Below are 15,440 nucleotides of genomic sequence, written 5' to 3'. Positions count from 1 at the left end.
GATTTTTGTGCGGCAATCGAGTGCCGCAATGGGGATCATGCGAGAAGATAAAGGGATCACCGCAAGAGTTCTTGGACCTCTTCAAGATGATTTGTCATGGAAGAAGTTTCTTAGAGGATGGTGGTAAAATCAGTAGCATTCATTTCTCAGCTATTCGTTACTTTGCTTATTTCATTACCAAGTGCGTTCTAGCAAGAAAGAATGGAAGTAAAATATCTATCCAGGATCTAGCCTTTCTAGCTGCTTCATTACAAGGTAATAGGACTTATAGCTTGGGTGCTTTGATAGCCAACAGACTTGCTACTAACCGTGAGAAGGGAGGAATTTGTGGAGGTCTCATCGCCTCTCGCTTATTAGCTATGCATAATGTAGAACCTCACCATCTTGATATTCAGCTCCCCATAGAGAAACTTGACATAGTCTCCATGATTAAGCATGAATTTGTTTCGATTCGTCTAATTTGAGAAACCTGTCTTACAGAATAACATTTTACAAGAAATCTTGGACAATAACTAAGAAAGTTGAAAAATTAGTAGGATTGTCTGCACCTTCTCTGTTTAACCTTGATTCCAGGGAGGATTGGTCAGTCACGGAAAGTGCAGTTAATGCATACATAGAGGGAGGAAACCATCGTGCAAGAGGCAACACGGAGGAGGCCGAGGAACACCTCGATTCGTCATCCGATGCAGCGAACTCTTCGCATCCACAAGCTGGGTATGAGGAACCCCACGTTTTTCTTCCGCATCGGTACCTTATTATGACTACTCCATGTATGATCCACCGGCGTGGAACCCGGACCCTCGGCTAGGGTTGATCTCCACTTAGGCCAAAAGCCTAAGCTTGGGGGAGGTATACCGGCATCACTCATTCTTTACATATTATGGTTGCTGGATACTTGTACATACTTGTTTAGTCTCTTTGAGTGGTTTTCTAATGAGAGGGAGATGATATTTGGGGAAGTGCTGCCTGAAAACAGATTCTGGACTGTTACTAGAAAAATTCGTGCGCACAGCCAGAACGTTATTTTGAGCTGCCAATTTTTGCACAGGTTCCCCAGGTTGTTATCTAACTTTCATTAGTTGAACACTTTTCGAGCTGAGCAACGTAAGATTTTTGTAAAAATCGATTTCTGTCATCGTTGTCGAGTTTTGGCAGATTTCTGCCATCTCGCTTTCTCGTGTTTCTTTTAGTTTTAATTTTCTTGTTCTTGCTTTGTTTCTTTCCTAAAACACAAAAAGACCAAAAATATTTCTGTTGTTTCTCTTCATCATTTGTTTATCTTGGTTTCTTGCATTTGTTTCGCTTTATTTGCTATTGCTAGTTTGCTATAAGAAAACCCAAAAAGATTTTGCTTTGTTTGCTTGTTTCCTTTTGTTCTTGTTCTCAAATTCGAAAACACCAAAAACATTTGCTGTTCTTCTTTGGTTTTGTAAAGTTCTTTATGAGTTCAATGGTCTTCGGTGGCTGGAGCGTGGTTTTCATTTCATATTATCCAAGCTACACAAGTGAAAAGGCAATAATGACGATCTACGACAATCTGATTGTGGCGAGAGGCTGGTATGAACTCTATTTGTTTTCATTTTTGTACATATACTCATCCATGTGAGCATGCTTAGTTGGTTCATGTGAGGTATATGTCATTTAAGAAAGTCTAGTAGTTCATGATCTCTCATGTCGGCTCCAATTTATTAATATGAGTAGCATGTCATGGATGTTTGCTTGCATTGTTTTATTCATAGATATGTATGATATTGTGGTATCCTCCTCTCGAATAATTCGTTTGAATTAACTTGGCACATGCTCACGCATGCATATGACTGAACAAAAGTCAATTAAGCCTCGATGATTTACATTGCTTCAGAGTTCTTGTATCACTTTTATGCCTCAGTTAATTTATTTTGCCGCAAGCATGATTATGACAGTTATTGCTCTCTTGATTTGTCGCTCCCTAGTCTTTTGCTAGCCTTCAATTGTACTGAGCGGGAACGCTGCTCGTGCTTCCAAACACATGAAAACCAAGTTATTCCAGAGTGTCCACCATAAATACCTATGCATGGCATTTCAAACCATTCCAAGTAAATTCTCATGCGCTACCTTTAAACCTTCAAAATGCTTCTCAATTTGTGTTAATGTTTCATAGCTCATGAGGAAGTATGTGGTGTTTAACTTTCAACCTTGTCATTTACTCTTGACGGACTTTCATATGGACTAGTGGCACATCCGCTTATCCAATAATTTTGCAAAAAGAGGCGGCAATGGGGTTCCCGACCTAGATTAATCAAACTTCATTAATAATTATCTTCACATGTTTTGCTCTGATCCATCGGTAAGCAACTTAATTTTGCAAATAGACACTCCTCCATGGTATGTGATTGATGGAAGGCACCCGAGGATTCGGTTAGCCATGGCTTGTGTAAGCAAAGGTTGGGGGAGTGTCACCCATAATAAAACTAAAATACGTGTGTAAACAAAAGAGAAGAGGGATGATCTACCTTGCTGGTAGAGATAATGTCCTTCATGGGAGCCGCTCTTGGAAGTCCGGTTGGCAAGGTAGTTGGTGTACCCATTACCATTCGTTGACAACGACAAACACCTCTCAAAATAATTTTACTCCTGCTTTACAAATGAAAAGCTCTAGCGCATGTTAATCCCTGCTTCCCTCTGCGAAGGGTCAACCTTTTACTTTTATGTTGTGTCTCCATCCTTTCTTTGAGCACTTTCTTGAGAGCACAACTGTCATTCTTAGTGTAATATGCTTGTCTCAAATTATGATTGATTGTGGTATAACTTTGATGCTTTTATCTTTGACAATCACTATTTCTAGTCTTTCTATGAACTTCAGAGGTGCCTGAGCATTTATGTTTTGCTGATCAAATATGGGCAAGCGAGATACCACTCTATCATACTCATTTATGAACATTGCAATCCTGCTTATATACATGATTCATGATACTTATTATTAATTGTTGGTACCTTCCCATGATTGACATAGCTATTGGATGATCTTATTTGCATGTATCTTATTATGAACTTCCTAAGTGTTAGCCATAGCATGAGAATATCTACATCATATGAACAAATGTGTTCGTGAAAGTTCTTTTATCGCTCAGTTGTTAACTGAATTGCTTGAGGACAAGCAATAAGCTAAGCTTGGGGGAGTTGATACGTCCAAAACGTATCCACTTTCCCGAACACTTTTGCTATTGTTTTGCCTCTAATTTGTGTACTTTGGATGCAACTAACACGGACTAACGCTGTTTTCGGCAGAACCGTTCGGTGTCTCGTTTTTGTGCGTAAATCCAACTTTCAGGAAAAACCTCGGGATTTTGACAGAAGGCCCTATTTTCCTAGAATACTTACGGAGCCAGAAGGGCAAGCCAGGTGGGGGCACGAGGGCCCCACACACTAGGCCGGCGCGGCCCAGGAGGGGCCCGCGCGACCCTAGTGTGTGGCGGCCTCGGCTGGCCCCCGACGCCCTCCTTCGGACTACTTATTGCCTTCGACCTAAAACGCACGGGGAGAAGTCGAAGTCGCCGAAACCCTCCCGTAACGCCGCCACATCGCGAAACTCCGTCTCGGGAGCCGAAGTCTCCGTTCTGGCACTCCACCGGGATGGGGAATTGGAGGAGATCATCGCCATCATCACCACCGACGCCTCTCCATCGACCAGCCATGTTTCCCCCATCCATGTGTGAGTAATTCCCCCGCTGTAGGCTGAAGGGGATGGTAGGGATTGGATGAGATTGGTCATGTAATAGTATAAGATTGTTAGGGCATAGTGCCTAGTGTCCGTAATTGGTACTTTGATGATATTGTTGCAACTTGTTATGCTTAATGCTTGTCACTAGGGCCCGAGTGCCATGATCTCAGATCTGAACATGTTATTGTTTCTACATGATATTCATTGTTTATGGTCTTACCTGCAAGTTGTATACACATGTCGCTGTCCGGAACCAATGGCCCCGAAGTGACAGAAATCGGGACAACCGGAGGGGATGATAGTGATGTGAGGATCACATGTGTTCACGGAGTGTTAATGCTTTGCTCCGGTACTCTATTAAAAGGAGTACCTTAATATCCGATAGATTCCCTTGAGGCCCGGCCGCCACCGGCTGGTAGGACAAAAGATGTTGTGCAAGTTTCTCATTGCGAGCACGTACGACTATAATTGGAACACATGCCTATTGATTGCTTTGTACTTAGACACCGTTTTATTATTATCTCGCAAATGCCCCGCTTGATTGTTACATGAGTTTCTCTCATCCATGCAACGCCCGTTATCCGTCCCCGTGCCTACAGTATTTTAATCCTGCTTGTTTACTATAATCACTACTGCTCTGTCTCGTTACTCTGCTCGCTGTTATTTCACTATCGCTATCGCTATAAAGCCGTTAGTATCGATAAACTCTTGCGAGCAAGTCTATTTCCAGTGCGACTGAATTGACAACTCCGCTGTTAAGGCTTTCAAGTATTCTTTATCTCCCCTTGTGTCGAATCAATAAATTGGGTTTTACTACCCGCGAAGACTGCTGCGATCCCCTATACTTGTGGGTCATCAGAGGCCGTCGCAAACTAGCTCGCCGAGGAGGAGGCGAAGCGCGCGGAGGACGCCGCGGTGGCGGAGGCGATCGCCAGGTCGCTGAAGGTCCTGGTGCCCGCCGACAACAGCCTCCCCGAGGACGCCGCACTGGAGTGGTCCAGGCGGGACTGGGAGCGCCAGGAGGCGGAGCGACGACAGCGACGACTGCTGGATCTGGCTGCCGCGCGTCAACTCGCCGCCCGTGCCGCCAGACCATCCGCCGCTAGGAACGCCGCACCCAGGGAGGTGGTGAAGCTCGAGAAGAGCAGCGACGACGACATCTACCGTCCGTCGCCGCCACGCACCGACGACGCTGGCAGGGCACTAGCCGCTGGTACGAGGCGCTGTCGCCCCAGGATAACGGCGGCGACTACACGTCCTTCTACCGGCATTTCGGCATGTAGTAGGCCGTTTTTTAGTTTAAGTTTTAGTTTGCCTATCGCCGAATTCAAATCTATGTACGAATTCGGCCTATTTATGTACGAACTCGCCTCAATATGTTAAATATCATTAAATTTTGCTTATGTTTGAACGAACACGCCAATTTTGTCTGAATTCGCCAAAATCTCCTGGGCTCGCGGCTGGGAAATTGGGCCTCCCCAGGCCAAATTTTCATCCAATCCGGACGACAATATCGCCGGATTTGGGCGTGGAGAGCCCAAACAGCTGGAGATGCTCTAACAAACAAGAAATAGTGGCTTAATCTAGGTTGAGATGAGAATATATGAGATGAGTTGGTCTACCAAACACACCCTTAACCCTTCAAGGCCAAATAACATGGTCTCAGGTATGAGAGCAAACACCAAATGCCATGGCACTTGGCAAGGTGCCAACACGGTTCCATTGCTACATGTGAGCTCCATCTATTCGGACAGTCGATGCCGAGACATCGTGTTAGGAGCTTATGAAAATGGGTCAGGATGGACATAAATTTTGGATATGGTTTATATGCTGTGTTGAACTTTCTGCGAAAGTCAATTTTATCATTTCAGAGTATAAATTTTTAAGGAGTCCGGTTTTTGTTTTGTTTTGAGATTGAGTGCGAAAAATAAATGGGAGTGGCCAGGCCGGTTAACGAATTGGGTCCAGTTTAATGGTTGTGAAGTGAGTTGGTTTGCAGGTTGGTGGTCTGTTCGATACGTATTTTGGGCCACAAAACGGATTGAACCCACGGAAGAACCCACGTCCCCACCACAGCCGTCCCCTTCTCCTCTTCTACGCTGCCCCAAATCATCCCGCCTGCTCGGTTCAAACCTCAAACCCCAAAGGTGGTCGCCGCCTCCGCCGCAGCCGCCTCATCCGGATCCCGCCGGCGCTGGGGAGGCCTTTCCTCTTCGCCGCAGATCTGGACGGGGAACGCTAGGGTTTCCGCCGCCCGCATTCTCCCTTCTTAAACCCTACAACCTCTCGGACCGGAGGGCCTCCCGGACGCCGGCGACTCCCCGCCCCACATCTCGCTCTCGGCGAACCACTCCAGCGACGGCGGCCTGCCTCTCCCGGGGACCGGCTGCCGCCCCATCCTCCCTCGCCGCCAGATCGACGGCAATCCCGTCTTTCTTGCTCCTTCCTCTCCGGCCTCGGCAGATCGACGCGGGTGGCGACCCTCTCGCCCGGCCCTCCCGAGCCCGGTGAGTTCTTTGCCCTCTCATTCCTCTACATGCTCTCCTTTCTTGCACATCTCGCCCGCCGGATTTGGGCTTTCTTGTGTTAAAGAAAAGAATTTGGGGTTTCTTTTCCAAGAACCGGTGGCGCCCCCATCCCTTTCCAAGAACTCACGAATCTTTTTCTTTACAGGAAGAACTCACGAATCTGATAGTATAGGTAACTTGATCTGTCAAGGCAGATTAGAAAACTCTCAAGAATCATTTCTAGGGTTCAGGTTCTTGAAAATCTGGGTTTTCTTTTTAAAGTACTAGTTTTACACCCGTTCTTTGAAGTACTCCAATCTTTCTCATCTTAACCTACTCCAATGTTGCTTGAATAAACTAGTATTAAACTTGATGATGGCTGTACCCTTTTCCACATTTGTCTCACTCATTTGCAGTACGCCCTGTCAACATGATTTTGAGATTTTGTTTGCCCAAATATATTAACTTATCGTTGCACCTGGTCTATCGAAATCTAGATGCAGAACGTGGCATAGCATTTCTTGCTCGTGGTCCGTTGTTTTTGCAAGACATGCTGTAGTGGAAAGAAAATGGCAGGGAGATTAAGCTGATTACAGAAAGAACTACTTTTTCCATACTTTTGATATAATTCAAGCTGTGCATCATTCCATCTGAGTTTCATGGCTATATGTTTTCACTTCCTCTCGTAATCTTATTCATATTTACAATGCCTGAAAGTAAATTTGTCCAAATATAATCTTTCGGTTGCTGATTTGCTTTTTATGACCTGCGATAATGTATTGTTTCTCTAGCTCATGCTCTCAGTAGACTGGATAAACTTGTACCTTCACTTGTTTATTTATTTAATTAACAATGTTGCATGATGCTTCATGCGAACCGATGGTATTTCCCCCTTTCAGTTCTGCAATGCTACTTGTTGCAATCTTGTTTTGCTCATTGCATGAATCCATAATGTCATTTTCACTGTAACCCATTCAGGTTGTCATGGCCGCAAGAAAGGATAATCCAGTCCTTATTGCTTGCCAAGCACCCAGTGGCCGTGTCACCCGAGCTCAAGCTGCTAATAACCGTGGAAGGTTTGGAGCGGCTCACCCTGCACCAGTACCTGTGAGAAAACCGCCGGCAAAAACAAATGCGAAAAGGGGAGCTTTGGATGAGAATGCTTGTGCAAGTGCTGTAACATCAGCTCCACAGCCTAAAAGGCGAGCAGTGCTCAGGGATGTGACAAACATAAGCTGTACAAACTCATACAAAAGTTGCACTGCTGCGACTAAGCTGCAGGTACCAACATATTCCACATATTACAGTATCCTTCTATGATTTTTTTGACCATTACTCTCTTCTCCCAAATAATGTCAACTAAATGATAAGGTATTTCCTTTGTTTCAGTCAAAGCCCACCCAAAAGGTGGCACGAATGCCGAACAAAAACAAGCAGTGTGCAAAGAAGGCTCCTAAACCACCCCTTCCTGCTGTTAGTGAAGCTTCATTTGTTAATGATTCTGAGGAAGCTCAGAAGGGAGAGCTTTTTGCACCAAAAGAGGAGCCCACTGCTTTGCTCGAAATTAAGGGGTCATTGTCATTACAAAATATTGAATGGAACAGGTTGAGTGGGTTTCATGAGGCATTCTTTCAGGGAAGGAACACAAGGGATAAATCTGAAACTGCGGACTCAAAGAATGGTTAGTTAAGTTCATGTTTTTTCCTCAACCATTATCATCTGGACCTAAACGTACAGAGCTTCTCTTTCTTTTAATGTTACTCCTCACTGCTGGTTGGCTTTTATCATATTCTGGGTATACTGTACTTGTTCACGGCACTGTTCATTTCTGAGAAACTTGTAGATAATCTTTATGTGTTCTGTTTAACGTGGCAGCAGCTAAATAATCTATATTTTTTCCAGGGAACTATGCTGGTTTAAATATTATAGATATTGACAAAGATAATGGAAATCCACAAATGTGTGCTTCCTACGTTGCAGAGATATACACAAACTTAATGGCCTCAGAGGTATGTTGATATAATTTGGTAAAATGGAGAGCTTCTTCTACTGTTTGGACGGAATTACGACTTATCCGTCCCTCATATTTTACATGTCTTATAAAGCTAGGAAGAATTAAAAAAACTGATGTTTGTGTTCCATCTCTGTGCTATGCTGTTAGCATTCTGTTTTGTGATAAGCATTTCACCCTCCATCTTATGAGCTCATGTTATTCCCCAGCTTATAAGAAGACCTAAATCAAATTACATGGAGACTTTGCAAAAGGACATTACAAAGGGGATGCGAGGGATTCTGATTGATTGGCTTGTTGAGGTTTGTATACATAAATAGTTCAATTCTGTTCTTTAAGACTATGTGGGCATTCATCATTGCCATTTCACTGGACTTCTTCACATACAAGTTCATGTATATAAGCTGCAAACATAAAGTATAAAATTATATATAAAGGTTCATAATTATGGATGCTAGAAACTTTGCCCATTCATTTCAGAGGGGATTAGAGTTCAGGATTTTGACACCAGTCCCAGATGCACTCACCGAGGGTTTTACATGCGGCATCTGGACATGAACATTCTTTCCATTCCTGTCTCTGCAGCTTCTTTTGTTTTCCTTTCAAATATCCTATTTGATGTCAGTGATAGAGAATTTTATACAAGAAGTTTGAATCAGTGGTGATGATCCACTCATCCTTCTTGCAACAAATAACTTGCTGAGTGTAAAGTTGAGCCAAACCCAAGATGATCAAACTTGTTCTGCTGTGGTGGTATGCACATATATAAAAACATTACTCTCAGAGACCTGGAGATACTAAAGATGTTAGGATATGATGATAGTGGTCTTCAGCACCAGAAACATACTTTATACATTTCTGACATATATATGGAATATCTTTGTTTTCTTTTGCCACAAATCAAGATCCTTGTCCCAGTTGAATCTTTACTGTTCACGACTTCTCCGCTTATGAAGTTCTTATCTTTGCAGGTTTCCGAAGAATATAAGCTCGTGCCAGACACGCTGTACCTCACTGTATATCTTATTGATATATTTCTCTCCCGGAAATATATTGAGAGACAAAAACTTCAACTTCTTGGGATAACTAGCATGCTCATTGCCTCGTAAGTTTGTATTTGTTTGATGTTAATATTCAATATACAAAAACCTTGAAAATGATAGGAAGATGGATCGTGGAAAGGTTTGCATAGTTGCTGAAGGAGCTTATTCTGTGGCGAATATATTAATTATATTTATTGCTTTTGCTGCTATTGGTGACTGATATATGTTGTTAGTGTTTTTTTAAAATTTAACTTCTTTTGCAGGAAATATGAAGAGATCTGTGCACCTCGTGTTGAAGAATTTTGTTTCATAACTGATAATACATATACAAAAGCTGAGGTATTTTTTTCATGCGAAATCTGAAGGATTGTTAATTACACATATGCAAGTGTCATTGTTGATACCCGTAGCTGATATCATCCTGATTCTGTAGGTGCTGAAAATGGAGTGCCAAGTCCTTAATGATCTAGGATTTCATCTTTCTGTTCCTACAACAAAAACATTTCTCAGGTTGCTTACTCAGGATGACTAGACACATCATATTTCTTTTTCAATGTGAAGTTCGTGTGCCATCACTAACAAGCCTTTTCTGTAATTTGAAATTTTATCAGGAGATTCCTTAGAGCAGCACAGGCTTCTCACAAAGTAAGATTGGCACACAACCATTTTAGCACAGTTTTCATTCAATTTATATGTATGGCGCTGATCATTAATCTCTCAAACTACATCTACAGGCTCCTTCTGTAACTTTGGGTTATCTGGCCAATTATCTTGCGGAGTTGACTTTGACCGATTACAGTTTCCTGAGATTTCTCCCTTCAGTGGTGGCAGCTTCTGCAGTCTTTCTTGCAAGATGGACACTTGACCAATCAGACCTTCCATGGGTTCGTACAAAAACCCTGAATACAGACCTTTGTACATCATGTGAAAACAAGTTTCTTTTCTCCTCTAATATATGTTATTTCTTGTACAGAACTATACTCTGGAGCATTACACCTCATACAAAAGTTCTGATATTCAAATGTGCGTATGCGCTCTACGGGAACTGCAGCGCAACACCAGTGGATGCCCTCTCAATGCTATACGTGAAAAGTATAGGCATGAAAAGGTATGCGATTAATTTGCTGACTTGCTCCTTTAGTTTCCTAACAAGACATATCCTTTTCTGTCCAAGTCACACAACACTTTTAGGATTTTCTGACAGTGGTTGCATCTCTCATTGCAGTTTGAAGGTGTAGCCAACATGCTGTCGCCGGAACTGAGTCAGTCGCTCTTTAGTATACAAGCTAACGACATCAATCCCCTGCTGATTGACAACTATTAGCAGCATCAATCTCCTGACAATTGTGTCGCCCATATTTCGAAGTTCTTGTAGCACCGCTCCGATCCCATTCAATCCCCTTGATCTGGTTGTGTTGTGTTGTCCCCCGAGCTGGTGTTGTTTTTCTGACCTTTTTCGAGTCGTGCAGTAGTACGTGATGACTCGCATAAATATTGTTTGGCTTGTAGGCTTCTGATGCCTTGTATGATGGCCCTATCTGTATAATAACCCAGTGCTGCTTGATTTAACGTAGATTGTGTCGGAATGATTATTTTTCAGAGTGTAGTGCAATGCTCTTAAGATTGAAAGAGCACTAGAATCCAGGATGATGTAACCTGTTATGAATCCAGGATGATGTAACCTGCTTCATGCAATTATTACTTGGTTTGTAAATGTAGTCACAAAAGAGTTTATTTATTGATTTCTTTTCTTTGAGAAATTAGGCGGAAAAACATCTAATTTTGCTGAAGGTCATTGGTACTAGTGTCAATTAGGAAACTTTATGCTTTATATGAACCGTCATTTCAATCAAGGAAAGATTAAGATACTCCTCTTTCTTCAATAGAAAACTTACTAGTACGGAAATATAATGTCCTATAGTTCAAAGAGTTCAAAACCTGGGTATAAGATGCGACTAATTTTTGTCCTCTTCGTTAATGGAACTGAATGTCGTGTGGGAGCAGGACCTGACAAAGGCAGTTTTATCTATTCAGTTAAACATTAAAATATGACGGTCAAACAGTCAACTGACACAAAGCGATTGAAGTCCGGTAAACAATGTGAAGCCAGAGTGGCAAGCACGCTTCACGACAGCATAACATACACTAGGATAATAATTGCTTCGAGGACGTGTTTTTTTTTAACAAGGGCAGGCGTTGGGGGCGCCAAGATTTTATTTCAGCTCAAATACAAAGTACAACATGTAGGACAATCCCCTGGAGATTAAGATTTTGAAGAGATAGAGCTATGGAACAATTGCCTACAAATTTATGAGCTGAATTTATTTAAACAACTGAAAATAGGCAAAAGTTGAGATTGTCTAATTGCCCGTTGAGCACTCGGCAACTCCATTTAGATTCCTTTTTTTTTTGAACTTGGGCATTTAATTACATTATCACAGTATACGTTTGGTTACAATCTTTCTTAAGAGTCTCCGCCACACAGGGTGGAACAGAACCCAACATCACACACCCGCTCGATTCACTAATTCCTAGCCTTGCTAGAGCATCAGCAACTTTGTTCCCCGACCTATTAACCTTCGAAATGTAGATATCCGACATTGATGACATAGTATTTTTTATGTCCTGTACAATACCAGGGATTAAAGACTTGCTACTTCTCTTCTTCTTCAGCTCATTCACTAGAAAGGTGTTGTCACTCTCAATTTGGAGGGGGGCTGCATAACAAGTCAGAATCGATTTTAAGCCATTTAGCATGGCGATCGCCTCCGCTGATTCCGTGTTTGGGCAGTGAGGAATTTGTCCCCAGGCCGACAACATTACTTCTCCTTCTTCATTCTTAGGACAGCTCCCCATGAACCTGCACACTCATTTTCAGAATAACGAGCGTCAGTGTTTATCTTTGCCCATCCCGGATGAGACTTGCTCCACACTCCCACAGCCTCCTTTGTTTTATAATTGTGGATCAGTACTGGCGTAGAGATTGCCAGTTCACCTTTGGTATCCTCCACAGGATGCTCATCATTCCGGTTTTCGAAAGCATCATAATAGGATTGAAGATAGTTGGCAGATTGTTCTATCCCGACTTTGCCGTCTCCAAAAATGATATTATTTCTCAAATGCCAGGTTCTCCACCAAAGAAAGAGTAATTTTGCTCTCATTGATTCGTTTAGTTGGCTAAGTAAAACTAGCACCCAATTATCTCCGGTGAACTTAAGTATGCGATCATCCTGCAAGTCCCATGCTTCTTTTAATCTTTGTCGTAGAGCTTTTGCCTTGGTACACTCCACCATTGCATGATGATTAGTTTCTTGATCCATACCACAAATGGAGCACGTTGCAATCTAATTCATGTTTCTGGCACATCGCAAAGCTTGGACGCCAAGAGTATTAGAGGCAAGTTTCCATCCAAATACACGGACTTTTGATGGGACTTTTGCTTTCCAAATTATATTCCACATATCTCTGTCACCTGCATGGTTTTTACTCATACCAATCATATTTTGTTTATCTCTTACATCCAACGCAAGTTCTGTAGGCACTCTTAACCGTAAACAATCCCGTCTTCTCGTAATGCCAAGCTAGGTGGTCTTCGCCATGAAATGCGGGCAATTTAATTTGCAACACCGTGTCTGCATCAGGGGGATAAAACACCTTTCTCACAATATCCTCTCTCCAAGTTTTAGTTGATGGATCTATTAGCTCTGACACCCATCTGATTCACAATTTGCTAGCACTGCCCATGGATTTTAGGTTGCCCTTTGGTAACCAATTGTCTCTCCACACCCTTACTTTTGTTCCTAAATTTATTCGCCAAATCATACCATGCTTGAGGAGTTCTAAACCATGGGTGATGCCTTGCCAACAGGGGGAAGTGTTCTGTGAAAAGACAGTGTCTACTAATACACCTGAAGGATAATATTTTGCCTTTAACAGCCTAGCACACAAGCTATCAGGGTACTCAAGCAGTCTCCAAGCTTGTTTAGCTAGCAGAGCTTGATTGAAAAGTCTCAAGTCTCTAAAGCCAATCCCCCCTTGACTTTTTGGTCTTGTCATTTTATCCCAACCCATCCAATGAACTTTCCTTCTGTCAAATTCATCACCCCACCAGAAATCCCTTATTATTTGAGATAGTTCATCACATAGCCCAGCCGAGAATTTAAACACACTCATGGCATATGTCGAGATAGATTGAGCCACACTCTTCACCAAGGTTTATTTTGCAGCCCCCGACATGTACTTTTCTGACCAATCTGAGCATTTCTTCTTCAATTTTTCTTTTGATGGTTGGAACTTGTCATTTTTCATACGGCCCTCTGGAATTGGAAGACCGAGATACTTGTCATCAAAAGAAGTATTTTCAATGTTTAGAACCTGAGCCACTGCCTTCCCATCATCATCACTACATTTTTGGCCGAGCATTAACGAGCACTTTGCCGGGCTAAGGAGTTGTCCAGTACTCGCCTCATAAGTACGTAGCACCACATTTATCTTACTTGCTTGCTCCATGTTAGGTTTGAAGAATACTAAGCTGTCGTCTGCAAACAAAAGATGCGAGATCTGCATATTTGCAATTCCTGGATGTTACCCATATTTATCTGTCTCTGTAGTAACGAAGATAGGCCATCAGCAACAAAGAGAAACAAATATGGAGAAAGCGGTTCGCCTTGGCGAAGACCCCGAGTAGGAGTAAAACTCTCCAGCAATTTTCCATTAAATCTCACGGAGAACCTTACTGTTCTGACGCAGGTCATAATCTATTTGATCCACTTGTCAGTGAAGCCAATTTTTCTCATAGCCGATTCTAAAAAGTTCCAATCGACGTGATCGTAAGCCTTCATAAGGTCAAGCTTATATGCACAGAATTTGCTAGCATTTGTAGATCCATTCTGTAGCGCATGAATGCATTCAGAAGCAATAATCGCATTATCATTCGCCCTGGGATAAAAGCATTCTGAGTTTCTGAGATGATTTCTTGAAGCAAGGGTCTTAACCGATTCACCAGGCATTTTGAGACAACTTTATAGATGACATTACATAAACTTATCGGTCTGCAATCCTTGAGAGTGACAGGGTTTTTTACCTTAGGTATTAAAACTATGGCAGTGTCATTTACTCCATCCGGCATAGTTCCATCAGTAAAAAAATTCCTCACGGCTGCAATAATATCTTTTTTTAGTATACCCCAATTTCTTTGGTAAAAACATGCCGGAAAGCTGTCAGGACCTGGCGCTTTTGTTGGCCCAATCTGAAATAAAGCGAAGCTAATTTCATCATCTGTAAAAGCAGAGCACAAAGTATCATTTGCTTCCTGTGTCACTTTTTCCTGAAGCAGACTCGTGATCAGATCAGGTTGGATAGAGCCATCGGCAGCGTACAGATTTTTGAAGTATTCAGTTGCCAGGCCATGTATCTGTGCCTCGTCAGATGTTTCAGATCCATCCGCAACACTTAGTTTCTCAATCCTATTTTTCTTTGCGCGCCAAGTTGCTTTCCGGTGGAAATACAGAGTATTTATGTCCCCTGATCGGAGCCAATCTACACGGGATCATTGTCTCCAACGTATCTCCTCTTTCTCTAGTAACTCGTCCAGTTCTGTACTCAGCTTCTTTGCTAGTTTTCTACTATCTCTGTCAGTCCGCATGCAAACCTCCTCTAGCTTCTTCCTTTTCTTTTCTATTTGTTTTGGGATACAACCAATAGTACGTCTGCTCCAGGTATGAAGGGACTACATGACACCCTTTAGCTTACTAGCAACTTCACCTAGATCAGTTGGCTTCTTGTGCATGTTCCACGCACAGTGAATTTCTTCGCTCAGGTTTGCTTCTCTTTCCCAGTACACTTCGCGCGTAGGAGCAGACATAGTCCCAGCGAAGTGCCGTCCAACGAAAATAAAATGGGACAATGGTCTGATCGAGAGGAAGTCAGATGCGTAACCTGATTATTTGGAAAGATATCAGACCAATCAGGGCTAGCTACCACACGGTCGAGGCGCACTCTAACATTTCTTATTACAATCCTGTTTGTTGTCATACGTCCAGGGTTTGCCCTTATACCCCAGGTCATGTAGATCACAGTAGGACAAAATCTCCCTAAAATCAAGCATTTGTTTTTCTCCCCTCCTTCTCGACCAGTGCTCATCTTGCCACATGCATTCATTTAAATCACCCATCATAAGC

The 15,440-nt window shown here is 42.6% G+C and overlaps 1 protein-coding gene across 1 annotated transcript; it reads left to right on the top strand.

Annotated features, from left to right (window-relative positions):
* Positions 1 to 6,154: 6,154 nt before the first annotated feature.
* On the top strand, positions 6,155 to 10,900 carry LOC124655394 (cyclin-A2-1-like). Its single transcript, XM_047194298.1, has 12 exons — positions 6,155 to 6,207; positions 7,186 to 7,488; positions 7,597 to 7,888; positions 8,110 to 8,216; positions 8,428 to 8,520; positions 9,190 to 9,323; positions 9,525 to 9,600; positions 9,695 to 9,771; positions 9,873 to 9,906; positions 9,996 to 10,145; positions 10,235 to 10,369; positions 10,487 to 10,900. The coding sequence occupies exons 2-12, from the start codon at positions 7,192 to 7,194 to the stop codon at positions 10,583 to 10,585; spliced, it is 1,494 nt and encodes a 497-aa protein (XP_047050254.1). The 5' UTR covers positions 6,155 to 6,207; positions 7,186 to 7,191; the 3' UTR covers positions 10,586 to 10,900.
* The last annotated feature ends 4,540 nt before the right edge of the window (positions 10,901 to 15,440 follow it).

This window comes from Lolium rigidum, chromosome 5 (assembly GCF_022539505.1).
Source record: "Lolium rigidum isolate FL_2022 chromosome 5, APGP_CSIRO_Lrig_0.1, whole genome shotgun sequence".
Taxonomy (NCBI): Eukaryota; Viridiplantae; Streptophyta; class Magnoliopsida; order Poales; family Poaceae; genus Lolium; species Lolium rigidum.
The sequence above is the reverse complement of the archived record's forward strand: the minus strand, read 5'-3'. Positions and strand labels throughout refer to the sequence as shown.

What these genes read in the sequence shown, in the direction of transcription:
- LOC124655394 (XM_047194298.1), top strand. Translation starts at nt 7,192, where the DNA reads ATGGCCGCAAGAAAGGATAATCCAGTCCTTATTGCTTGCCAAGCACCC. An exon ending in CTGCTGCGACTAAGCTGCAG is followed by an intron (nt 7,489 to 7,596) that starts GTACCAACATAT and finishes CCTTTGTTTCAG; the next exon opens with TCAAAGCCCACCCAAAAGGT. An exon ending in ACCAATCAGACCTTCCATGG is followed by an intron (nt 10,146 to 10,234) that starts GTTCGTACAAAA and finishes TTTCTTGTACAG; the next exon opens with AACTATACTCTGGAGCATTA.